Raw genomic sequence first — 23996 nt, 5'->3', positions numbered from 1 at the left:
AAATCTTGGCCAATCAAGAAGTGTGTTATCCGAGGGCACCAGAAGGCAGAGCGCCCAGACTGTCTCGGCCATTTACGAGGCACAATTTTGCAGGGATGCAGCCCAGGTCGGCCGCGGAGTGTCCCTGCCTGGAGGTGATGCGATGGCCTTCCTGTCTGGTTGCAGCTGTTGTGTTAGTCCTGGACACGAAGGTGTAGAAGTATTGGGTTTAGCGTTCCTCGAGAGCAACTGGTCTTGCTGCAATCCATCGCGCGATATTGAAAGGCTGGCAACCAATAACCATCGCTCCGGGGATGGTTTTGGCGTGCAATCTGTCAGATGCAATGTCTATCCTAAACTTGATGCTTCGACATGAAAACGCGCTCCCTGTCTTTTGTCAATCACTCCGCGCGACTGATTCTTCCTGAATCTGGTGGGCTTGATATTGCAACTGCCCCAGGTCCGGCTGTGGCATGGGCTGGTCGGAGATGTGCCAGCGGGAACGATCGGAGCTCGTCTCCTGCTGTGTGCGAGGCGCCACTCTCTAAGTCGATAGACGACGGCCAGCCACCATTGAGTGGACCTCCGTCAGATGTCCTTGAGTGTGATCGTACTAGACTAAAATGGGAATGAGGCAGAGAGGATGGATGGAACCCGGACATGTGAGATTTTCTCCGAGAGTCGAGACTGGGAGAAGGACCTACCCAACAGTAGGATGAATGTGGAAGAAGTTGGACGATGGCTGTAACAAAAGTCGATTGATAGGAGTACGAGGTACGAAGTGAGAGGAGTGCCGAGTATTGTGGCGCGCTAGCGAGAAGTATCCCTAGGGCCACTACCGAGTAATACACGCTAAGTACCAAGGTAGGCTGCGGCATCACTTTTCTTCCAAGTAACGCAATATCTGCCACATGCCCATCTACGACCTGCCATCTTCCACGAGCCACGATGCTGTGACGGTTCTCGCACATCACGATCGACATCAACCATAGCAGGATCTGAACCCAACCTGATGATCTTGCTTCCAACCCAGTGAAATCCTTCACAGGTCTAACCTGAGACCCACCCATCCGCTTAACCATTAGCATCCACAAAACTAGCCCCTGTCGGACCGAGCAATTCCTTGCACATATCAAGCGAATAGCGCCGATCAATGTGCACATCCCCGCAGGTCGAAAGCCCCGGAATATCTACTGCCTCGAGGAAGATGTTGGTCGCAACCAAGGGTCATGCGGCTCTCAGAGCCGTGGAGTCTCAAGTGAATGTGAGACTGTCAATAGTCCTCACACACAACACAGGCAGTCCACAAGGAGAAATCAAGATTAAGATCTCTGCATAACCAGCAAGCTGAATTGAAAAATAAGCGACCCATTCTGATCCAAAAATACAGACCCGCATCCAATGTAGGCAGAGACAGCTCAATAACGACGAAGGGGTCGCTAATATGAATGTAACTTTCGGTGTAGGTAAAGGATAGAGTACCTATTTCCAAGGGAAACGGAATACTCGCTACCAACGCAGGCCGTCTCTGTTCTAACAAGGGAGGTCTTTGAGAGTGCCTCTTATTTTCAATTCGGCGTCAGGTCACGTCCTTGCTTAAAGGCCTCATTACAGCTCTATACAACAATCCAACCAACAGGACAATTACCCTTGCAATCCACACAAGGGCCCTTTGAATCCGGGAGTTTGTTTTGACGATCTGAAATCTGGACCTGGAATTGTGCATTTCAATTGACAGCAACAGATGTCACTCTAATGTGAGAGGAGCAGAACAGATGCACTCTTTGCTCTTGGCCGTCATTGGGCTAAATGAAATGGCCCAGGCTATGCATCGGCCATAGAAATTCTCGCCGAGAAACAGCGTTCGTGGTTCAACGGTCGACTCTTCTTCACGTCCCTCACGTCGCGCCCTTGCTCAATACTCACTCTCAGGCCACCATGGCGGTACATTGAGCCACAATAAAATTCGAATACAAGAGTCTCGGGTCGAGTATCGCGCCCTATCGCAAGGTCCATGATACCAAAATTGGGCCAGTCTCAAGGAAGTTTATTGTTCTCGAAATGGACGAGCCCGGAAATCTGGCAGGTGAGCACCTGTTTGGCGAAACTGTCGTCAGAAGGAATCTTACACTCGGGTGACTTACAGGTTAGTATAAAAACACCATCTCCTCGATTGATATCGTGGCCAACAGATCAGCCACGCCGTTCGGAAGCCATAATCTAAGTACAGCAAAGTCCGTTGAACTTTGTCACCAAGCACTCCTCACGATGAAATCCGTCCTGCTAATCATCCTTTTTGAAGCTTTCGCTGCTAAAGCTAGACCAGGGTCATCATTTCCAGACTTGAATACAGCAGGCTTCCTTGGCCCCTCGATATCATATTCGTCGGGCAGGAGCGCAATCTGCGCCTCAAGTCTCGTCCCCGTTCACACTGCCACCGATCGCGACTTGAACCTAGATCTTCCAGGGAATATCACCAAGACGCAAGCGGTTGATCTTATTCTTGCATTCAGTACAGCCAATTCTAGCTTAGCAGCGACTGTTGCATCGTCAGAACGGCACGTTGGTGGGATTTTTGACATAAGCGCTCAGATTTGTTATCCAGTTTCCTAACTGAACACATCAGTCGTCCAATTCTGAACACACGGTGTGGCCTTCTCAAAAACATACCGGACTTTGTCTCTCCAAATGACAGCCACATCGATTCAGCTACTTTGGCCAGCCATGCCACCTTCTCGTATGACAGGCTCGGAATTTCCGACTCCTCATCTCCCGATCCCATCTAGGTTGTTCAAGGGCCTTTGCAAATCGCGATTGCGCAGTCCCTCTTGGAAATGCTCGGTAATGGGACCTTTTCCAATCGCAACTTCAGCAGTGTTATCCGTGTTGATCGTTCTTACGGTTCAGCTCTCACAACTTCAGTCGCATCTAAATTTCCTTTGGCGTTTGATGCCGTTGTTCTCACTGGATTTTCCATCACACCACCGCCGGGATCCAATTCGCAGCTTCGTTGAATCTCGAAGCTGCTTCCTCATCTCAGATTTAACCTTTCCCAGGAGAAGCAAGTGGATAATTACTTCCCAGTACCGAGTGTGGCGTGCAGCACTCATTTTTCCGTTATCCTGACTTCGACTGGAACATATTAACCAAATCTTTCGCCACGGTACAGGCAACGACATTGGAGGAACGCTTTACTTTCTCAATGCGTCGGTCGTCCAGCACCAAATTTTACCAGCCCGGTACCTGATAGGTGGGGAAACCAATCTCTTTTTCTGTGACGGCGACTGTCTGTTTCCTTTGGACATTCCTTCTGCATCACTTATATTACTGTTTCCCAAAGCTAGGAACGACTCGACGACATTTCTCCCTCCCGGCAGTTGTCACAGCGTCAATCTCGCTGCCAAAGCACCTCTAGCATTTGACCAAATACAACCCTTTATCAGCTCGTTGGGACTTTAACTTCGCTCCTACGACTCGAGAGGACGCTTTTCAAGGCACCATGATCTCCCTCGTTCTTGAAAAGTGCCGATAAACATCAGTTTTCATTGGTCTCTCCCGTCTAGTTATCAGAGAATCTATGGGGTTTTCAATATCGCGCTTGTTGCCAGTCGATATTCTATTGGTGCAAAGCAGTCAGGCCGATGACGTCCTGCGAAATCGTCGTCCACCTATGCATCTATCTTCCCGGTCGTTTCAGTCAATCCTCTGTACATCTCCTCCTCGACCTCTGCCAGCCTTGAATGTTTCAGTTTCCCATTCTTCAAGCCGTACCAGTCACAAAACATCATGATCATCGGCTTCCATTTGTCTGCGTCGTTACGGTTTCGAAACCCATTGAGTCTAAGTTCCTCGTAAGAGCTGACTCGCAGGATCCTGACTTCGATCGCGAGGACTAAACCCTGCACGGACCTTCCTCCATACATTTCATTTACAGCCACCACTTGTGCCTCCATGATAACGGGGCATTCTTTTGATTCCAGGAGGTGCGATGTTTTTTGAAGGGAGAGAAGTCAGCCCAACGCATCCGAATTTGTCCTTGACGAATTGATACCCTCTGTCCTGCTTCGAGGCTCGTGCTGAGTCCGTGCCAATCGGTCGAGCCAACGCATTGACACTCGCTGCCATGCTGTCTGATGCAAGATTCAATACACATTGCTTTGTGCGAAGCATGTTCTGCGTGGTTTGGGAAGAAGCGTCGAGTCCAACCATGCATCCGTGCCCGAGCCACCACGCTAATGACATTGGGCCTATGTTGGCACTCCCATCAGGGTTCATAGTGCTAATCAACACTACCGGTGTACCCCAGTAAAGTATTGCCGGCGAGATCTCATCATGGGCCATGTCGGATGCGACAATCAAGGAGTAACAAATCCTTCATGACTTGAAGAAGGCGAACTTAGTCCAACGAGCTCGGTAGCGTTGCAATGACTCTTCAATGTCTTCATCCCCGGCCGTGGCTCTCGGTTTTATACCCTCGTTTAAGGCTGCTTGGTTTTAACGGCAACAAGTCTCGCTCCGACATGACTCATTACACCGCGCGTATACAATTTCTCGTTGTTCATGGCTGCGGATGTCGGCACCATCAAAAGAACAGTCTTGATATCTACATAAAGCGTAATAGCGTCCTCGTTGTACCGAGGCGGCCAGTGTAACCGCAAACGGCATACCAAGCACGCCTGTGATTGGTCACTTCAAGAGCAAAAAGAGGATTCAGGCATCCGTGTGAGCGTCAATAGTTGAGATTCTTGTTAGCTTCCCGCGAAGGCGATATCTACCTCTCCCAATCCTAGGACTGACATTTGCTCCTTCATGAATTTGTATCAATGTAACGCCAAAGTTGTCTGTATCCCCAGCGAGAGAAAGCTGGGAATGTGCCGGGAGAACTCCGCTATACGCTTTCCTTCCGGGGCCGCGTTGCTCTGGTTATTACTAATCAGACCAAAGTTGCCATTTGGTCTGGATGAACAGAAACACCTTCGGGGCTTCCGCCTTCAAGAACTCTATCCACATCGCACCGTCCATCTGCCCACCACGAAGATAAGGCTGACAGAATGCGCATCAAGAGCAGTTACCAGCAAGGAAAACTCTACCAACATGATCGCCGCCCAGGTGAATATCAAAGTCCATCGAACTACTCGAATTTTACGATGTCAACATTCAAAAGGCCCCGGTTCAAAACCTCACAGTGCATTGAGGATGCCCCCATCGCCTTTCCCAGACCCCAAGGCTCGGCGGTCTGCAGTTGTTTCTCGAAACCCTGACGCAGGAGGAGAATTTGTGTACGCTGTCAAAACAACCGGCATCTATTGTCGGCCCGATTGCAAAGCTCAACTGGCGCGTCGAGCGAACATAGTCTTCTATGACAGCGGGCTGCTTGCCGAGGAGGCCGGAGGCCGGAGGCCGGATACAGGGCATGCAAACGCTGCAAACCGAATTTGCTGGTATCGCAAGTGGAGGATCCTTTTCAGGCTAAGATTCGTCATACTGTGGATTTGGTCAAGGTAACAGCCTCTCGGAGTCCAAAAAAAAAAAAAAAAGGTTACAGCAGCTATCATACCAGGTCCGGCTCAGCAAGTAGTATCTTCAGCGAGTGTTCAAGAGACTACAGAGATTATCGCCACCCGAAATGTCCAAGACAATAATCAACGCGATAGAAGGCGGGACAGAAGACAGCCCCCAGCCATGCGCATCTCAGCCAGAAAATATAGCCCCTGACTGAAGAGGAGCTCTATTTACTGGGGACTGATCCACAGATCGAGTTGTCCCGAAACGTCCAAGCAGACGATGGATTTATTCAGGAAGATTGGCTTCAGTATGGCAACAAAGATGTGGATGACGTTCTGCGAGATTTCTTTCCTGGACTTTACAGGAGGGGTCAGGATAGGGAGCAAAGAGTTTCGGAGGACGCTAATTCGCTTCGGAAGCCCTGTTCTCTAGAGTTTCCACATGGATTCGACCAAGATTAAATTGGCGAGCATTGTGTCGACGGCATTTTCAATCACGGCGGCCTGGCGGGCTGTAGTAAAGATACGGAGGCCATTTATCTGAGGAATGGATGATGCAGTGACAACGGCAACTGATGATGGAATGGTTGGTAAATGCATGCGTATGAATACAGCCAACTGGGTTGCGCGAAAAACTCAGCTGCCTGGTTTATCGCCTTTCGCGTCAACGAGAAAGAGAATTAGATAAGGATTTGCTGCTCTATATGTGGTTAATGGTATCAATATCGGTTTCTACAACTCAAGCTAAGAGCTTGGGGTCCGTTGGCTGTCATGCTCTGGACAACATTGACAACTGGTACTGCCGCTGGGTCATCTCAGCTTTGGTCTCGTCAGGGTTCCCTATATGGGCGAAGTCGAGGGAATCCCTGTTGCATGCTTCATTGGTCACACCTGGCACCGATTCTGGTTCCATGGAGGAAACGTAAGCGGCTCAAGATCGACGTACTTGGTAGAAGCTGGCAAGCCCGATTAAAAAATAACTGGCACAGTCTGTCGCGTAAACATACCTCAAGTTTGCGCAAGGACTTCCAATCGACCGCTATGTCGAATGTAAATTGACAGTGTAGGACGCTTGACAGGGGCCGCCTTGTCCAAGGTAAAACGGGATACTCATTACCAGCGAAGGCCACCTCCGTCCTAACAGCCAACGTCTTTTGAGTGTGCTAGTTACTTTTCAATTCGGCATGCCAGGTACACATATTCCATACAATACTAAGCTCTCTAGGTATCTCGACAACATCGTCCCTCGTCCGTCAATCTACGTGACTCAATGACTAGATATCCGTACCCATCTATCTGTCCTGATGACTTCTCTGTTCTAGGGCTATTCCACATGACCTCTGCCACGAAACACTGGCGATGGGTGGTATCATAAAACACAACGAACCAGATACTGAAGAAATAGAAAACTCCTCTCAAGAAGAAAAAAAGCATCAGGCGAAACATGGACAAGGACTATAAAACGCCGCCAATGCCGCTAGAAGGCAACATACAATCATCTGCAACATCGTGATAAATAGCATTACAGACAGATATTCCATAACATCAGAAACTGGAGCGCATCAAGTCAGAACCCACTCACTTCCTCTTTTCAGGAATTTGTCGACCATCACCATCAAATCCGCCATCACGAACCGAATGATGAAGAATGCAAAGAACTCCGCAGCATTCTTAACACCCAACTCCAACCCGACTTGGGTTTTGTTACTGCATTTCAGTCCAGGGTCTTCTACTTGTCGAGCGATTCCATCGAGCACTTGCGCCGCGTCAAAGAGGCGTGCTAAGCTTGACATGTAGGTCGCGAGGACCGGTTGAACGTTGGTCAACTGTGTCGGTGTAGGCGGCGGTGCGATCTTGCGGTTCAGATGTGACCGCGATGAAGGCACAGACGAAGACGAAGTCATCGGTAAAGAGGTCATGCTTGGACTAGACGTAGACCCGTCCTTCTGCCCACTCTGATTTCCCATAGCTGGGGCACTTGATTTGGACCGAAGTTTGCGCCAGCTGGATGCGATAGATTTCGCAGCAGTGCTGGTAGATTTACCGGTCTCTTGATCTTCGCCAACTGACTTGAAAAGGCTGGATGACCCCGAAAAGCCGACCTCGCTGCCAATCTTCTTCTGCAACGTGCTTCGGACCTGGTCCAGAACCACTTCGAATGACTGCAACTCGTCAAGAACCGAGTCAGCGTCAAAAGTATCGACTTTGGCAAGTTTGAGCAATGCTGCCGTTAACAGATCACACTGTGACACTTTATCATCAAGAGCTTTGAGTTTCACGTTCCTCACCCTCCATACATCCCGGGGTATGAATAGTTTCGTGGTAAGGTATCCGCCATTAGGATGAGCAAGCGTCTGATACAAACATCGCATCAGCCAGAAAGGACGGAGAAGGAAAGATTCGGGGCAAGGCTCAAGTAGTTGAGGAGGAGAAAAGCTTGGAGCATCAGGGGTCCTGGGAGTCCTCGGTGGACCCGGGGCCGTAAGATCATCGAACAAGTACATCCCACCAGTCTGAAGGAGTTGAGGGCCAAAAGCAGCTGTTGATGGTGTCGGCAACGCGGCTGATGGAAGTGGCGGCACAACCTTTTTATTCTCTCCAAAACCAGCGCTAACCGGTGTGATAGGAGATTCTGTACTTGTTTCTGTCGTTGCGACCGAGAGATTTCTTAATCTCAAGCTCGAAGACGACAGATTCTTCTTGACGGCCGCGGGGGCCCCCATTTTTCCCACTTTCGCAGGTGACGGGGGCATGACTGCGGAATCCTCGATGCTGCCTTGAGAACCTCCTTGCGTCAAGGCAGGCGTGGCTGGAGAATCATTTTGGACAGAGTCATTGGCCGGCAACGTCGTCATGGGCGTAATGGGCGGCAGAGAGGGAACTGTGGATTCTGATGGGGCTGTCTGTATTATCTTTGGCTGTTCCTCGGGAACGTCCAGTTCTGGGACGGGCAGAGGCGCCGCAATAGGCTTGATGGAAATGGTCGAAGAGTTTCGTCGGGCAAAAGTCTCGATCTTCAATTGCTCCCCACTTCGACCTGAGAATCTCCTTTCGCGAATATTCAGTCCACTATGCTTCTCTGCACTGGCTGGTATGCTGGATTGTTGGGCTGGGAGTGCCAGTGGCGGTGGTTGGGGAAGGGCAGCCTTTTGAGGGGACGTCAAAGGAGCGTCTTTGGCTGGGGGAACTGGTCGCGGGGACGTTTCTGCCGGAGTCTCTTGCGATTCTGATAGTGTGCTCAACGTAGTATTATTTGTTGCAGTTGTTGACGGAAGTGAACTTGTCCACGTCCTGCCTGAAAACGTACTCGAGTCTGATTGTCGAGGAAGGGTCGACTTTGATTTATTATCAAAGGAAAAATCATCAAAGACAAATCCCTTCGTCATCTCTTCTAGCAATCGTTCCTCTTCCTCCGATGAATCGCCCTCATCATACTCTCGAGTCAATTCAACATCAGATGACAGAATGGAATGATCTTTGGAGGTCGTTTCCAAAGCGGGTACGGGAGTGCCGAAATCGTCAATGAAATCTCGTACGCCCTTATCCGGCCTCGGAGTGGGCTCCTCTGTCAGGTTGTCATCATAGGCAGCGTCTACAGCAGCGTCAAGAGCTGCTGCATCGAATTCAGCTTCGAACTCGTCGACAATGTTATGAGCGTTATGGATCCTGAAATCCAAAGATGACAATCGAGACGACCGAGAAGTTGACGAGTCGCCATCTTCGAGAGTGTCTAACCAGGAAGTCGATTCCGTGCTACCTTCTCGAGCATGGAGAGCACCTTTGGGGATTTCACCAGGTCCCCTAGTAGCCAGAGGTGTGTTCGCATCTCGTTCCGAGATGGGAGATGCCGCTCTTCTGGGCGAAAGAGGCGGCGGCATATACTGCGCATCCATAGGAACTGCAAGACTGGGTATCTGTATCCTCTTGCGGTTCGATGACTCCTTGAGATATGATTCTCCACCATATATTTCTGGAAGTAGAGATTCTTGTCTAGGGGGTATCTGGACAGACTCCAAAACCTCGGTGGTATCTGGTTCAACGCCATCACTAGTAAAGAAAGAGTTGTTAGTTTCATCAAGAGGAGGATCTTCTGGTAAGGCCTTCTCCATGAGTTCGGAGAAGGAATCGTCAAGATCGTGAAGGTCGGCTATTCTCTTCGAATACGCATTTCGAATGTCAGACAGCCTTTTCCGATCGTCGAGGACCGAGCTCCGGATCAGAACTTGTTGTAACAGATCACATGCTTCAGCATATGCTTCAATAGCGCCCTCGATATTCTGGGCGTTGTCAAGTAACACAGCATTGTTCGCTACTGCAAGGGCCTTGGAAAGCATTGTCTTTTGGGTCGGACTTCGATGACTTCTTCCACGAGTAGGTGGATTTGACGGAGATGGAGTATCGATCGATCCATCCCGACCGGCAGTTGTAGGCTGCATCTCTCGCGTGCTTGGTCGAGACACTGGTGTCATATATTGAGTTGTAACACTCTCTGAGGATCTCATGTTGGGCAGCGCACTCGTTCTCATATAATGGACGGAGACGGCAACTGCTTCCCCATTCTTTCCGGTCTTGCGACTCTGCCAGGTCTCGCCGAAGTACTCCCCGGCGCTGGGGTTAAACATAGATGTCGGGGTGAGATGTGGAGAGACACCAACTGAGTTGACATCTCGCGAAGCATCACGAGTCCTGTCCACTTGAAGGAATCCAGAGCCCAGACCCTGTCTCACCTGAGAACTCTGGCTGGAAGATCTCCGGGTATGCATAGATGTTTTCGCTGGCGTGGATGATGACACCAACAAGGGACCTATACTCATCCGCCGAGATGATGTGTTTGCGCGGGCGCGAATCGTGTCTGACTCGATACCCGATATACTGGAGGACGTGGAATGCGACCAGCGATTGATGTTCAGATTCGGGCTCAGAGAATTCTCCGGGCGACTTCTTGAACGACTTCTGTCGTAGCGAAAACGACTGGGAGGTACCGAGCTTTCTGGACTCCTCGGCCTCGTTCTCAAGTGAGCATTTCGAGAATCTAGCTGCCTCATGGCAGTGGTAGTAGTTTGTTTCCTGACGGTCGGCAGCGAAGATGATGTCGAATTAGACCTTGAACGTGTGCTGTTGTGGACGACCGGGTCTGCAGATGTGTCCATCGCTCTTGCAGGCTGGGAATCTCCAGAGATTCCCGTACTTGCTCAGGTACCGGGGTGATGCTGGCACATAGATGACGAGGGGTGGATAGGAAGCAGCAGCCAGCGACCTAGGTCGAGGCGCAACAGTTGGAGAAGCCCCAAGGCTACACTGCAGGGTGCAGGATCGATATTCCCGAGCAGCCGTGCCGGCAACGCTTTTCTGCAGAGTGTACCTGCAGCCGGAAGGTGTTTTTGTCTGCGGTTGAAAACGCGACTGGCGAATCAAGGAGATATCGGCCAGCATGCAAAGTCGGCCTAGTTTAGAATGTAACGCTTCCGAAGAGTTCGTGTGCAGTAGCCTGTATGTTCGCGTTGTTTCCCGCTCTTGGAGGCAGAATTCACTTTTCAAGTCAGGGCCAGACTGATCTTAGGGACCTGGCCGACGAGCAGGAAGGGTGGAGGGTTGCAGATTCATAGACCATTAACTTGTCCCGCAAATCCGGCGATTGGGAATTCCGCTTGGGACCAGAACATGGTGGTAATCACCTTGCCATGGTATCAACAAGTCGCCAGATTCTCCTATGCCTGTGTCTTTACTGATATGCTCCCAGCCAAAATTCCACCGTGTCGCTTTGGCTCCTAACGGATCGGCGACGGAAACGGAGGGAGGTCGCGACAGATAGGACTGCTGGGAAGTCAAGCGAGGTTGGGGGCGGTGTGATGGAGGGATTCTTGAAGGATTTAGTGTCTCGAAAATATAGAATCGAAACAGAGGCGATGAGGTCGAAGAGTCCAAATCAATAGTAGTATTTCAAAGGGGGGGACTTAGGGAAACTGAGGATCGAGTCGACGTCTGTTGGCAAGCATTGATCGAGGAGGTTGTCGAAGTGAGAGGTGCATCAATTGAGTGGCTCGCCGGTGACAAGGAAGTCAGGGATGCGATGACGGGCGGGTAGGGTGCAGGCTGAGCAGGATGCAAAGACGTTAGCAGGGTCAGCAAGAAACCAGAGGGATGGCTTCTTTGGTGTCTACCTAGGTAGAGCAGCTCGTAGGAAGTGGTTGTTTCCCTCAGTCGCCAGGTGTGTGAATTCATCCCTGAGGGTGACCGTGACCCCCGATTTGGCCGGGTGCCAGTGCTCGAGTTGAACTCTAAAGTCTCTCCCATACCAAGGGCGGCGGCGGCGAGGAGACAAGCGCAGGCACCAAAGGGGACCGGGCTGCAGGCACAAGGCATAAGCTTGCGGTGGTAGCAGGCGCCAAACTCATTTAGTGAGTCACCGAGCCACTCACCTTACAGCGCCGAAAATCAAGCCAGACGCACCCGAAAGACACTCTTGGGCTCCCTACCCCTGATTTTCACAGCGACTCCACCCACCAAGTCCGAGTTGGGTTGGCTTCTTCGGGTTAGGAGCACCAGGAGCTGCGACTTCTGCCTCCACTGCGTCGTCTCCTCGCTCAACAACAGTGCGAGCTGTGCATGACTCTCCGAATTCCATCACCACCAACGTCTAGCACGTCTCTGGAAATGATAACTAGGCACTTGTTAAGTACGACACGATGAATTCATCAATCTCATCTGCGCTGTTCAATATCCAAACACATTCGCGATCCCGTCTCTCTCAATTCCATAGGCCACTTACTTTTAATCAGCGATCTCCTGCATCCAACCGAGAGCCTATCGTTCCTTGCGGGGGAATGCCACGCCCACCCTGGTTTATCAGGCTCGTCGTCCTTCAAGTTTTGTTCAGCCTATCCTCGTCCGAAAAAGCCTAACTCTCCCCTGTTGACTTCCCCTTGTCACACCACCGCCCTTACCAGCCTCTTCTGGTGGACACCAATATTTACTTGTAGATAAGGCGGTGATGCTCAAAAGGACGACATCCCACATCTTGTTGCAAATTGTCATAATCCCAAGCTGCATCTCAAGAAGGATCAACAGGTACGGATCTATTGCGTTTGAAAGAGACGGGCTCTGTGTCCCCAGGGCAATCCCAACCGGACTGGCGCCGTCATTGGCTCAGCGGTGCAACTTGATGTCAACGGCGTCCCTGCCATGTGCAGGTTGGACACGCGGGATAACGTCCTTGATATGCAGGTCCCGGCCTTGGATGGGTCATCCTGTTCGCGAATGGGGAGCAGAAGAAATGCAATCAATGGGAGCGTCCAACCTCGCCTCTTTCTGCAGTCACCCGTTTTGTCCCTTGTCTTGGATGCAGCTCTCAACATGCATGACAATTACCTCTTCTCCCATGCAAGAACCTATCCTTCTGGAAGCTTCTTGGTCAAGTGCACAGAGATCTCTTTGTGCGACAAATGCCCAAGATCCTCGTGGCGCCGACCGGGGTGTCCTCTGGACCAGATCCAACCGATAGTAGTGCTGTTGTGCAAAGTCGCAGCTACACTGCCGCAAATTGTCGAGCAAATGGGATACTTCACGTTCGGTGGGTCAGGTGAGATACTTGAGCACCCGCCACATATCCTAAACCGCAACTGACAGCCTCACCGACTTTTAATGGTTGAGAGCTTCACACGATATGACCCCGCGAGGTGAGTGCTGGCCGACAATAGAGGGAATCATCCTCCTTCCGTCAGTCTCCAATAGTATCAAACAGGTCCTGCTACACAGGAAAACCATGACTCCCGATGTGGTTTGATGGTACGGTTTCAAGTCACGGCGGTCATCGTAATGTGCCGAGCTACGAGTAGATTTTGAGGAAACGCCCCCTACAAATGTCGATGAAAATGATTTAAAATCATCGATTCTTTCCGGCGATTTCCACTCTGCTCTGGATCTTCGCTACCGCTCGAATATTCAGACCGCCGATGATTCGAGAATGAGTTCCATGTTTTGCCACTTATTCAAGGGCCTCACTTGTCTCTCTGCGCACGCGGCTCTCTTCCAGTCATCTCACAGCCACGGAACAGGATAACAGCCTCCATTTCCTTGGAACTCTTTTCTATTCGCTTCGAGCTCGAAGACGATCACGGTACTAATCCATGCAATTACCCGCTAATTTCACCCGTTTTGCTGAATGTCTCTCCACAAGATTTGTTTGTCTAGATCTGCCGTCCCAGAATGAACATGGTCATCCCGAACATATCGAATCAGTGATGACATTCGATCCATGATTCGAGGCACAATCAAGTGGGAATGTGTTGCGAACGGAAGAGAGCACTCGAGTCGGTATCAAATCAGTTGATTTGCTGAAAGAGGACAAGGAAAGGGAATTCTCTAATAAGGTCTCGTGGACCTTCACCACTAGGCTGGAAAATGCTTCGAATATTGCACTTTTGCGCGGGATATAGCTTAGTGTTCGTAAGACTGACATCTACAGAATCGTGAGAGGAAGGAAACAGATCCAGATGTCTGGGCCGCCGTAAGTTTCGGACGAAAAGCACATAAGAACGGTCTAACCTATGTCTGTGTCATCCCTAGACCTAATTTCCTGGTTCTGCTCGACCATTCCTGACTGGAGCGAAGCATTCCGATGGATATCGAGATCGTTCATAAGCTTTGAAGAGTCCCCTGGCCCACTCTTGCTTCTGGCGACAATTTTGACGACTATAACCACAATCGACATCAGCTGCATTTGTGTCTGCAGGAAAAGCCCAATGATGTTTCTCTCAGCGTACGTCGGGTTCGTGTCCGTCGTCTTTCTTTTCATTACACCGCGGCCAATCTTTGCCGCCGATCAAACGTCGGATCCTAGCTTAGTTGCGAATCTGAAGATGGCAGCGACTATGAATGACCGACTCCACATGCTTTCGGACCACCAGCTTCTCTACAATTTCTCCACCAACCCGATGTATTCCTGGAAGCCAGGGAGTGTCTGCAACGCAAATGCCGCAACCTGGCCCGTCCTCTCAACCGTCGGGGCGACGGTGGCACAACTGAATCTGGGGCCATGTGCGATGCTTGCTCCGCACTTACATCGAGCTGACAACCTCGTTGTTGCGGTGAGCGGAACGACCCACACGTACATGGTTCAAGAGAACGGGGCTCGACTTGTGGAGCAAATCTTGACGCCGGGGATGATGACCATCTTTCCTCGGGCAAGTGTGCATACTATGTATAATATGGGTGCGTCTATCTATATTGAAGATCTTCCTCCTCTGCTGATGATCGTCTAGGCTGCGGGAACACCCAACTCTACTCATTCCTCAACGATGCCGACCCGGGAACACTGAACATTGCGCAGGCATTCTTCATGATGCCTCAAGACATTAGTACGCAGGTGATGCCGTTCATCAACCTCACCAAGGGGAACTGGACAGCTACAGGCCAGCATATCCCGGCCATTGGGACAGGGAGTCAGGAAGGGTTTGTAGCGTGTAGGAAACAATGCGGGCTTATCACGTAGGTATACCCCGATAGGCCTATAGTGATCTAGAGTAACATCCCAGATACGATGGCTGTTCGTTTTCTGTTTCTCGCTAAGGTCTGTTGTGTTGGGCATTGGCTTTATGGACCACGTCTCTTACTCCTGTGGACTTTTGTCGAAAAAACTTACACGGGGTATCTTATGGCCCAAGTGACAGTCACAAGTCTCAGCTTGTGCACTGTCCATTACTACGAGGCAATTGCAAGGCCGGCTCTGCTTCTTATTGTTGTTCGATCGTGGTTGATTTTGTAATTTAGTCCACTCCTTTAACAAGGATACTTGGCCTACACTGATACGATATGTATGGAATTCTGCACCTTTTTGCTGACCTAGTATGACGATGGTCTGAGTATCGACATATCTCGATGACTCCGCGCCAATGCCAACACCGGAATTCTATGTTCATACTGCTCAACCCACTCACGAAGAGAACCCACACCCTTTTAGGCTTAATGATGTCCGGCCATACTGCTCTATGTTTCATTCTCTCTTCCAGCTCTTCAAATCCACCTCGCTAGCCTCCGGCGTCCTCTCCTTTGTCGGTGTCCTCGGCCCACTTGGTGTGTCTGGCCTACTTTTGTCACCACTGGCACTCGCATGCAAACTTACATTCTCCCGATACGCAACGTACTCGCTGTCGGCATATCCCAGCACATTCCTAATCTCGGAGCTCCTGAGCCGTTTGATCCTTGCGATCTCGGAGGAAGAGTAATTCACCACGGCTCTGCCGATCTCTTCTTCCCTCGATACCAACTGCATGGATATTGAGTTAGAATTGCCTGTGGGAGACAAGCTACCAAGTGGTGTCTTTTCCACCACAACCAGGCGGACGGCTTCCTGCTGGGCGAAGGTTCCTTCCACATCAACGACCCCGACGGGTAATAGGCCAGCTTTATTTGCTAAGGCGATGGAGGCGCCTCGGTCAATATACAGTGTCCCGTGGGGGGCTAAGCCGTGAAGGATCCAAAAGGCGCGGTTGCGGATTGGGGACGGGGACGGTAAGAAGAGTGTATGCAAAGGTGACGGGATACTTGGTACAGAGAGCACAGTACCAGTCTCACTATCGACCTCCACAGGTGGATGAAGGTGACGGATAATCGCCGCAATATTCCCTGGCTTTGAAGACTTCGTGATGATGGTGCTCGTGCCCGTTGCTGTTGCCAGTCGTGCAGCGACGATCTTAGTCGCCATACCACCTGTTCCCAGGGCTGACCCTTTTGACGAGACGTCTGCTTGGAGACCATCAATGTCATCGACCACAAGAATGGGCTTCGCGTCGGGGAACTTCCTTGGGTTCCTATCGTACAGGCAATCCACGTCAGTCATCAAAAACAAATAATCTGCATTGACCATGGCGGCGGCAATGGCAGATAATGTATCATTATCGCCAAACTTGATCTCCGACACTGCCAAGGTATCATTCTCGTTGACGATCGGTATCACCCCCATTGAGAGGGTCTCGGCGAGGGTGTTCTGTGCATTGAGGTATTGAGAGCGATCGGCGATGTCATTGCGTGTGATCAGGATCTGGGCGACGGGCTGGTTCTTGTGTGCGAAGAAGGAGTCCCATATTGACATGAGGCGAGATTGGCCAATAGCAGCGAGGGCCTTTCGGGATAGCCACGCCTAACTTAGCCTTTGTCATGGTAGGGAATTTCGAGAGATCAAGGTAGATTAAGGAGAACGCGCCCGCGAACTTACCTGGATTTGAGCAAGATGCTTCGGTCTCTTGGACATATTCATCCTCTGCAGGCCGACGCCAACAGCTCCAGAGGAGACAATAACGACTCGATGGCCATCTCTTCTCAATGTGACAGCCGTCTCAACAATTAATGAGAGGATTGAAATGATGGGTTCGTGCGTGGTCTCATCGACGATGGAGGATGTACCTATTTCCGGCGCCACCGTAAGCCTTGTCCTTTTCAACTTGAACCCTGTCTCTCCTCCAAATAAGTAGGGCATGACGGGTGAACAGCTTTTGTACCAATTTTGATGACTATTGTCAAATGCTTTCCAGCTCTCATTGTTTCTGCTTCCTACAGTATCGAAGACGGGATTGATATTTGTAACACCACGCTGAGACCCCTATTGCCGAAATCGGAGCGTACCATTTTGAGAAGAAGGGAAAAGAAAGAAAAGAGAGACTCGGGGCGTACGCCCTTCAAGAAAAGAAGACAAGGCTGTTCAGAGAATCATAATTCGTCGCCGAAAATTTGACCGCCAGTCGCCGTGTTTGTGGATGCAATGCGCTCCGCGAGTCAGATGCGAGCTTGGCGGGGAGGGGACGAACCTAGGATTCCCTGTTGGTCTGCAGCTTCATCTTCAGCTTCAGCTTGACTCACAGATAATTGAGTGTTAATAGATCTGTTTTCGTGCCGCGCTCTTTGCTCTTCTTCTGTCCTATAGAATAAGCTACCTCGTTATGGCAGACTCCTCTGCCTCAACTCCTTCCTCCTCTACTCCCTCTCCTCAGCAAGATGGATCAGACTTCCTCCCCAGCAATACTTGGTGGAATCGCTCAGTTAACTTCTTCCGCATGGTCACCGGTCGCATGTCCCCCGGAGGCTCCAAAAAGTACTGGGCCGATGCGGACGACCGATATAGCGCCTTCGATTGCAAACGTTGCGAAGAAAGTCGGGACTATCTATTAAAATTCTCTCCCATAATCCGATTCATGAACGAGAATATCCAGAAACTGGGCGGTGAATTGGGACCCCACAATATCCACTGCAGGACCTGTAAGGGTGAGGAGGAGGCGATGCAAGGTGGCTTTGATCATAAATACGGGATCAAGATATGTGCAAATTATGTGCAGGAAAAGTCCGTCCTGGAAGATGTTCTGGCACACGAGATGGTGCACGCCTATGACCATTTGCGGTTCAAGACGAATTTGACACTCGAGGATGATTTGAGGCACGCAGCATGTTCCGAGGTCGGTTTCCGTCAAACTAGCAAAGTATTTGAGGCTGACGAGGTCCCCCAGATCCGGGCCAGCAACCTCAGCGGCGAATGTCGCTGGGCCAACGAGTTCTTTCGAAATAAGATCCTTTCTTTCACGAATCACCACCAAGATTGCGTTCGAAGAAGAGCCATCATCTCGGTCATGGGTCGACCGAATTGCAAAGACGATGTGCAGGCGGTCAAGGTAGTCAATGAGGTGTGGGACAGCTGTTTTCGGGACACGAGACCGTTCGATGAAATATACCGGTGACAGTGGGTGTGACACTCCAGTTGCACTCACGAATCTTTCAGCATGGCGTTGGAGGCAGACATAGAATTCATCCTCATCCAACCACACACACGGCACACAATAAATATATACTCCGTAATGGATACCCAGATCCTTCCAAACTCCGTCCTCAATGGCTTGGCTTTGAGTATTCACAAACTTTTGCACTCCCGCCCCCCTCTAATGCAAATATACTTTACTCCTATAGTGTTAATGTTATTTCGTCACATTCAGTCCTTCCACCGGTTGAGGAACTTCTGCATTGCCGCGTCAGTGGGTTGGCCAGCCGCAGCGGCCTTGAAAAGTCAGCATGCATTCTCTTTAATCATACTTGGGGAGATGTTACCGGATTCTCTCTACTAGAAACGCTGAATGTAATAGGCAAGGTGTTGGTTGTGATAGCATTTGGGGTGCCCGCAATGGTCTGGTACACAGTGTATGCGCTGGTAGGCCATAGAGGAGAAGCGTTCTTTGCAGTGATCTTCGTTTGGGCTAATGGAGGCATGGGAGCATAGCGAATTGTCCCCGTCTGCATTGTGTATGGGGTGTCATAGGCACCATCTCCAACAGTCGGGGTGTTTTGGCCAGCACCCGCTTGAGGGGCTTGAATGTTGTTGACGTCGGCTGGACCTGCGGTACCAGAAACGGTCTTTAAGCCTTGTTGTACCACAGCTGGAAACGTGCCAGTCATGCTTTTGAGGGTGAAACGATCGGAGAAGTTGATGACGGTGCCTCCCGTAGCAGCGGACACGAATTTCAAGAAATAGGCATTGGGCACATCAGCGCCAGTCCCCGGTTGCAAAGTGATAGTGATCGAGTTGCCAGTCGTGTAGGTACCTTCTTGAACAAGTGTTGCTAGTGGGATCTAAGCATGCCCTGTCAGCCTCGCATCCAAATCCTCAACTTTGTTCCTGCCCTCACATAGCTGGACTCATCGTTTCCTCCCGCACATAGGAAGAGTTGGTAATTAGCCAGTTGGGACAGAGGTGGTGAATTGCCTGAGTCTTTCCATTGGATCTGTAGATTGAGTCCGGTAATTGTGTCTCCCGGTTCAGGAGCGATGACTTGCACATCAGCGCAGGCGAACGGGAGGATGGCGGCAGCCAGGAGGTAGATGCTCCGTAGAACCATATTGTGGACGCTGCTGAGAGGATAATAGAAAACGACAAGGGAACAAAGAGAAGAGCAAAGGGGAATATGAGGAGAGTGTGTTTAAATCAGTGTTCGGTGACAAGGACTCCGATACACTTGCGGAGGCCTTTCACTCACAATGGAAGCGCAGTTTGCAATTAGAGGAGGTCGAGGCTCAGCCTAGTAATAGCCTCACTAACCCCTCCGCCGCCCCCAGCCCAGACCGCAAATCATAGCAGAAGGCCTCATGCAAGGCACGAGACTAGCCCTCCCCACCGATCAGCCAGTGGTAATTCTCAATTCTCAGCCTCTTTATGTGCGTCATGTTTCGACGCTCTCCCTCGACTGCGCCGTCTTGTAGAATCCTTGGTTCATGCGGCTCTTGTTTACTATGGGCTGGTCCTCTCCCGATAGCTGGGCTACCAGGCTCTTGTCTGGCGACCCCGTTGCCATCTTCATCGCATTCTTGGTCGCGATAACCCTCCCACTACTTGTCCACCTCTACCTCTACACCCGTACTGCCCGTGCCAAAGTCGTTCCGACTTTCCTTCTTGTTGGCCCTAGCGGTGCAGGCAAGACCTCCCTCGTCTCTCTAGTGAGATTTTCTCGGCCTGTCTTTTATCATTTCAGTTCGCTAAGAGTATCTCTAGCTACAAAGGCGATCCGCCAATCTAGAAGACCCCCGGACAGAGGCTGCCCTCACCCGCATTTCTCAGGTCTCCTCCCCCATCAGCTTACTACTTCCGCCCTCGATCCCCCTAGGGTCCAATAAGTACCGTTCCGATAACGATGTCACCCTGAATGACAAGCAACCAACTCCATACGTAATGATCGATACCCCCGGCCATGGGAAATTGAGGTCGGATCAAGCGCTGTCACAACTTCAGAACCCTGCCCTCCGCGGGGTCATATTCGTAGTTGACTCCAGTGTGCTGGACGCCGGCGACTCGTCCATCTCTCGCGACACCGCTGTTTATCTTCATGATACACTGCTATCCTTGCAGAGACGAAAAACTCGTGGCAAGGCCAAGACCGAGATACCTGTCCTTATCGCGGCGAACAAGCAGGACCTGTTCACCGCTTTGCCAACAGGTGCAGTCAAGGAGCGCCTACAAGCTGATATTGAAAGAGTGCGCGTGTCGAGGAGCAAGGGACTGGGCACTGTAGGTCAAGACAGCGACGTCAATCCCGAAGAAGACATCTTAGGCTGCGGCGGCGAAGGCAAATTCAGCTTCGAGTTGATGGCAGAAGAGTATGGTATTAAAATAGATGTGCTAGGGGGAGCAGTCAAAGGCGAAGAAGCGGGCAAAGGAGTAAGAAGGTGGGAGGAGTGGATAGGCTCTTGTCTCTAAATGATTCAAACGATTCCACGACTGAATACATCTTGTGCAGATTCTTGATAGCGATGCGGATATCTCATCTCGTCTTGCACATCCAGACCAGAGCCATTGTACTCGCCCTCTGTTGCAATGCTGCCCACTCCCTCTTTCAGGTATAGCAGCAATCGATACGCGCTGTTCCCGTTCATGTAGTACCTGTGCAGCTTCTTGCTTCTTAGAAACCCTAGTCGCTCGTACAGCTTCATGGCCGCGGTATTCGTCTCTTCGGTTTCCAACGCAATCTCGTCCGCATCCTTCTCAATCATCGAATCGATCGCTTTGCTGACAAGAGTCGTGGCGATGCCCTTGCCCCGGAACTTGTCCTTCGTGGCTAGCATGGCAATATATCCCCTCAGCGGTCCTCTTCGATGCGGTTCCAGTTTACATATTACCACGCCGGCGAGTTTGTTGTCTTCCAAGGCGTCCACGGCCATGAAACAGAGTTCGGGCCATTGATAGAGAAAATATCGGTAGACATATATGCTGTAAGGTTCGGAGAGGTCTTTGGAGATCAATTCGCGAATTTGGGGAAGGTATTCGACCTCCTTTTCAAGCGAGTATTGCAAGTAGCGGATGCCGGGTGGAGTGGTTTGGAAATGCGCACTGGCTGTAACTGAGTTGTCTTCACTGCCGGTTTGCGACTCGGAGGCAGCAGCGGCATTGCTGCTCATGGTATTGTAGCTCCTAGGGAGACGTCAAAAATGCCATGTTGGGAATGAATTGAGAAAGGAACATCGTTTGGGGAAGATTTGTGCCTGAAGATCCCGGCCAAAGAAGAAGCGATGACGAAACATGTGAAAGCGCGAGGCCGGGATGATTTAATTGTATGGAGTACACTCAGCAATTCTTACTCCATGCCCCGAACAACCCGTAGCTTGGACGAATATCTTTCTCGTGCTCCCCTGCAAGCCTGCTGCTTGCTCGAGGAGCCGTACCTCCAAAGATGTCTGCCCTTCGTCGCCGCGTCGCTAACATCATTCGCGATTCGCCTTCTTCCTCCCCCGAGCCCAGTCGCGATAGTACGCCAGATCCTAACGAAGAGGTAAAATTGGTCTCGAGTAAGAAGCTGGAAAAGCTCAAAACAAGGAGACACAGCAAGAGGAGATCCGGCATCACATTTGGTCTAGGTGGTCTGTTGGGCCTGTTATTGGCCTTACTGTTTGCTCAGTCACAGGATGTTATCAAACTAGAAGGATTGCTGGAAGTCAATCTAGACAGTCTGATGGACGTGATTCCTGCAGGCATAGTCAATGATGTCAAAGATCTCTCGAGAGCAGAACGAGACGTCGTGAATTATGACTCGTTCTCAGTCGGTCTACATTTACTGTCTCAAGGGGTGACAGCCCATCATCCAGTCATTATGGTGCCGGGAGTGATATCGACCGGACTGGAATCTTGGTCAACGAGTGAGAAGTCCAGACAGTACTTTCGCAAGCGGCTGTGGGGATCGTGGTCAATGATGAGAGCTCTGGTGATGGATCAAGCGGCCTGGAAGAGGCATATCATGCTTGACAAAGAGACGGGCCTCGACCCCCCGGACATCAAGCTCCGCGCAGCTCAGGGGTTCGATGCCACAGATTTCTTCATCACCGGGTATTGGATTTGGAACAAAATTCTAGAAAATCTCGCCACCATCGGCTATGATCCGACCAATGCATTCACGGCCTCATATGACTGGCGTCTATCCTATGCCAACCTAGAGCACAGAGATCAATACTTCACACGACTGAAGAACTATATCGAGGTGGCGCAAATGACATCTGGAAGGAAGGTGGTCCTTGTCTCCCACTCTATGGGCAGTCAAGTTCTTTTCTACTTTATGAAGTGGGTAGAACATAAGGATCATGGCAAAGGAGGCCCTCAGTGGGTGAACAAGCATATTGACTCATGGATCAATATCTCGGGCTGCATGCTTGGAACAGCCAAGGATATCCCAGCCCTGCTCTCTGGCGAGATGAAAGACACCGCCCAACTCAATGCGTTTGCAGTCTACGGCCTAGAAAAGTTCTTATCCAAGGAAGATCGCGCAGAAATATTCCGGGCCATGCCTGGTATCTCGTCGATGCTGCCCAAGGGCGGTGAGGCAGTATGGGGCAATGCGACATGGGCCCCAGACGATTTAACGCCACCAATCCAGAATAAAACGCATGGAACATTCATCTCCTTCAAGCCGCGCAGCAATGTCACAGAGGTTACCCGCCAGAACCTCACAATGGCACAGGCTTTTGACTACCTCCTTGAGATCGCGGAGCCATGGTATGCCGAGCAAGTCAAGCACTCATACTCTCACGGCGTCGCCCATACAAAGGCCGAAGTCGAACGGAATGAAAACAACCCCCTCACCTGGATGAATCCGCTGGAGTCGCGGCTCCCACACGCGCCTAATATGAAAATCTATTGCTTTTACGGCATTGGCAAACCCACCGAGCGCTCATACTTCTACAAGGAAAATGGCCAGCCACTAAATGGGTATATAAATATCTCGATTGATACCAGCGTTACATCTCCCAATGGCCGTCTCCAACAAGTTGGTAGTGTTGACCACGGAGTCGTCTTCGGCGAAGGCGACGGTACAGTCAACCTCCTCTCCACGGGGTACATGTGCGCAAAGGGGTGGCGGAAAATCAAACGGTACAATCCTGCAAACATCAAAATCACAACCTTTGAGATGCCCCACGAGCCGGATCGATTCAGTCCTCGCGGCGGCCCCAATACAGGTGATCACGTCGATATATTGGGAAGGAGTAGTTTGAATGATTTGATTCTAAGAGTTGCGGGGGGAAAGGGCGATCAGATTGAGGAGAATTATGAGAGCAGGATCTGGGAGATCAGTGAGAAGGTGAAGATCTATAACGAGGAATGAGCCTTATGATAGAGGTGGACCTGTACAGTCCATAAACAAAAACGGTCTCGTTTTGGTTTGCATAGCGAAGGCGCTGCGTTTCGGATTGATACGAGTATTTTTGCCAAACACCGACTGTGTCGCCCTCTTTTGGGAGGAGTGGCGAGGGGGGAGATGGGGGACGGTCGAGGGGGCCAAGGGCCCATGCCATGGTAATGGGTAAAATAGCCCCAGTGTAGAATGCCACATACCCAGTAGAGTCGTATTGTTTCTGTCAGAACCGTAAGACTTCTTGGGTGAGATTAATCCTGCGATTGCCGTAGTGTATTACTAGGTACCTAGTATGTCTGGTCCGCTCCATTCCCCTTTCAAAAGCCCCTCCCGAACCGGTCCCAAAATGCTAGCTCGTTCTCAGCACCAG

The 23996-nt window shown here is 50.7% G+C and overlaps 9 protein-coding genes across 9 annotated transcripts; 4 read left to right on the top strand and 5 right to left on the bottom strand.

Moving 5' to 3' along the window:
- Positions 1 to 3647: 3647 nt before the first annotated feature.
- Positions 3648 to 4320, bottom strand: Z519_10572 (uncharacterized protein; the record flags this gene model as incomplete). Its single annotated transcript, XM_016768288.1, has 2 exons — positions 3648 to 3878; positions 4000 to 4320. 2 exons carry the CDS (start codon positions 4318 to 4320, stop codon positions 3648 to 3650), a joined length of 552 nt encoding a protein of 183 aa, XP_016615756.1.
- Positions 4321 to 7045: 2725 nt separating this feature from the next.
- Positions 7046 to 10633, bottom strand: Z519_10571 (uncharacterized protein; the record flags this gene model as incomplete). The annotated part of the gene is made up of 1 exon (XM_016768287.1): positions 7046 to 10633. One exon carries the CDS (start codon positions 10631 to 10633, stop codon positions 7046 to 7048), a length of 3588 nt encoding a protein of 1195 aa, XP_016615755.1.
- Positions 10634 to 14227: 3594 nt separating this feature from the next.
- On the top strand, positions 14228 to 14973 carry Z519_10570 (uncharacterized protein; the record flags this gene model as incomplete). The annotated part of the gene is made up of 2 exons (XM_016768286.1): positions 14228 to 14693; positions 14744 to 14973. 2 exons carry the CDS (start codon positions 14228 to 14230, stop codon positions 14971 to 14973), a joined length of 696 nt encoding a protein of 231 aa, XP_016615754.1.
- A 501-nt stretch (positions 14974 to 15474) lies between these two features.
- On the bottom strand, positions 15475 to 16956 carry Z519_10569 (glutamate 5-kinase; the record flags this gene model as incomplete). Its single annotated transcript, XM_016768285.1, has 2 exons — positions 15475 to 16620; positions 16696 to 16956. 2 exons carry the CDS (start codon positions 16954 to 16956, stop codon positions 15475 to 15477), a joined length of 1407 nt encoding a protein of 468 aa, XP_016615753.1.
- Positions 16957 to 17416: 460 nt separating this feature from the next.
- Positions 17417 to 18205, top strand: Z519_10568 (uncharacterized protein; the record flags this gene model as incomplete). Its single annotated transcript, XM_016768284.1, has 2 exons — positions 17417 to 17926; positions 17978 to 18205. The coding sequence occupies 2 exons, from the start codon at positions 17417 to 17419 to the stop codon at positions 18203 to 18205; spliced, it is 738 nt and encodes a 245-aa protein (XP_016615752.1).
- Positions 18206 to 18453: 248 nt separating this feature from the next.
- Z519_10567 (uncharacterized protein) lies at positions 18454 to 19354 on the bottom strand (the record flags this gene model as incomplete). Its single annotated transcript, XM_016768283.1, has 3 exons — positions 18454 to 18519; positions 18570 to 19088; positions 19145 to 19354. 3 exons carry the CDS (start codon positions 19352 to 19354, stop codon positions 18454 to 18456), a joined length of 795 nt encoding a protein of 264 aa, XP_016615751.1.
- A 391-nt stretch (positions 19355 to 19745) lies between these two features.
- On the top strand, positions 19746 to 20706 carry Z519_10566 (uncharacterized protein; the record flags this gene model as incomplete). The annotated part of the gene is made up of 2 exons (XM_016768282.1): positions 19746 to 19949; positions 20005 to 20706. 2 exons carry the CDS (start codon positions 19746 to 19748, stop codon positions 20704 to 20706), a joined length of 906 nt encoding a protein of 301 aa, XP_016615750.1.
- Positions 20707 to 20711: 5 nt separating this feature from the next.
- Positions 20712 to 21404, bottom strand: Z519_10565 (uncharacterized protein; the record flags this gene model as incomplete). Its single annotated transcript, XM_016768281.1, has 1 exon — positions 20712 to 21404. The coding sequence occupies one exon, from the start codon at positions 21402 to 21404 to the stop codon at positions 20712 to 20714; it is 693 nt and encodes a 230-aa protein (XP_016615749.1).
- Positions 21405 to 21676: 272 nt separating this feature from the next.
- Positions 21677 to 23596, top strand: Z519_10564 (uncharacterized protein; the record flags this gene model as incomplete). Its single annotated transcript, XM_016768280.1, has 1 exon — positions 21677 to 23596. One exon carries the CDS (start codon positions 21677 to 21679, stop codon positions 23594 to 23596), a length of 1920 nt encoding a protein of 639 aa, XP_016615748.1.
- Between the last annotated feature and the right edge of the window lie 400 nt (positions 23597 to 23996).

Source organism: Cladophialophora bantiana (genome assembly GCF_000835475.1).
Source record: "Cladophialophora bantiana CBS 173.52 unplaced genomic scaffold supercont1.18, whole genome shotgun sequence".
NCBI lineage: Eukaryota > Fungi > Ascomycota > Eurotiomycetes > Chaetothyriales > Herpotrichiellaceae > Cladophialophora > Cladophialophora bantiana.
This window is presented reverse-complemented; position numbering and strand designations above follow the sequence as displayed.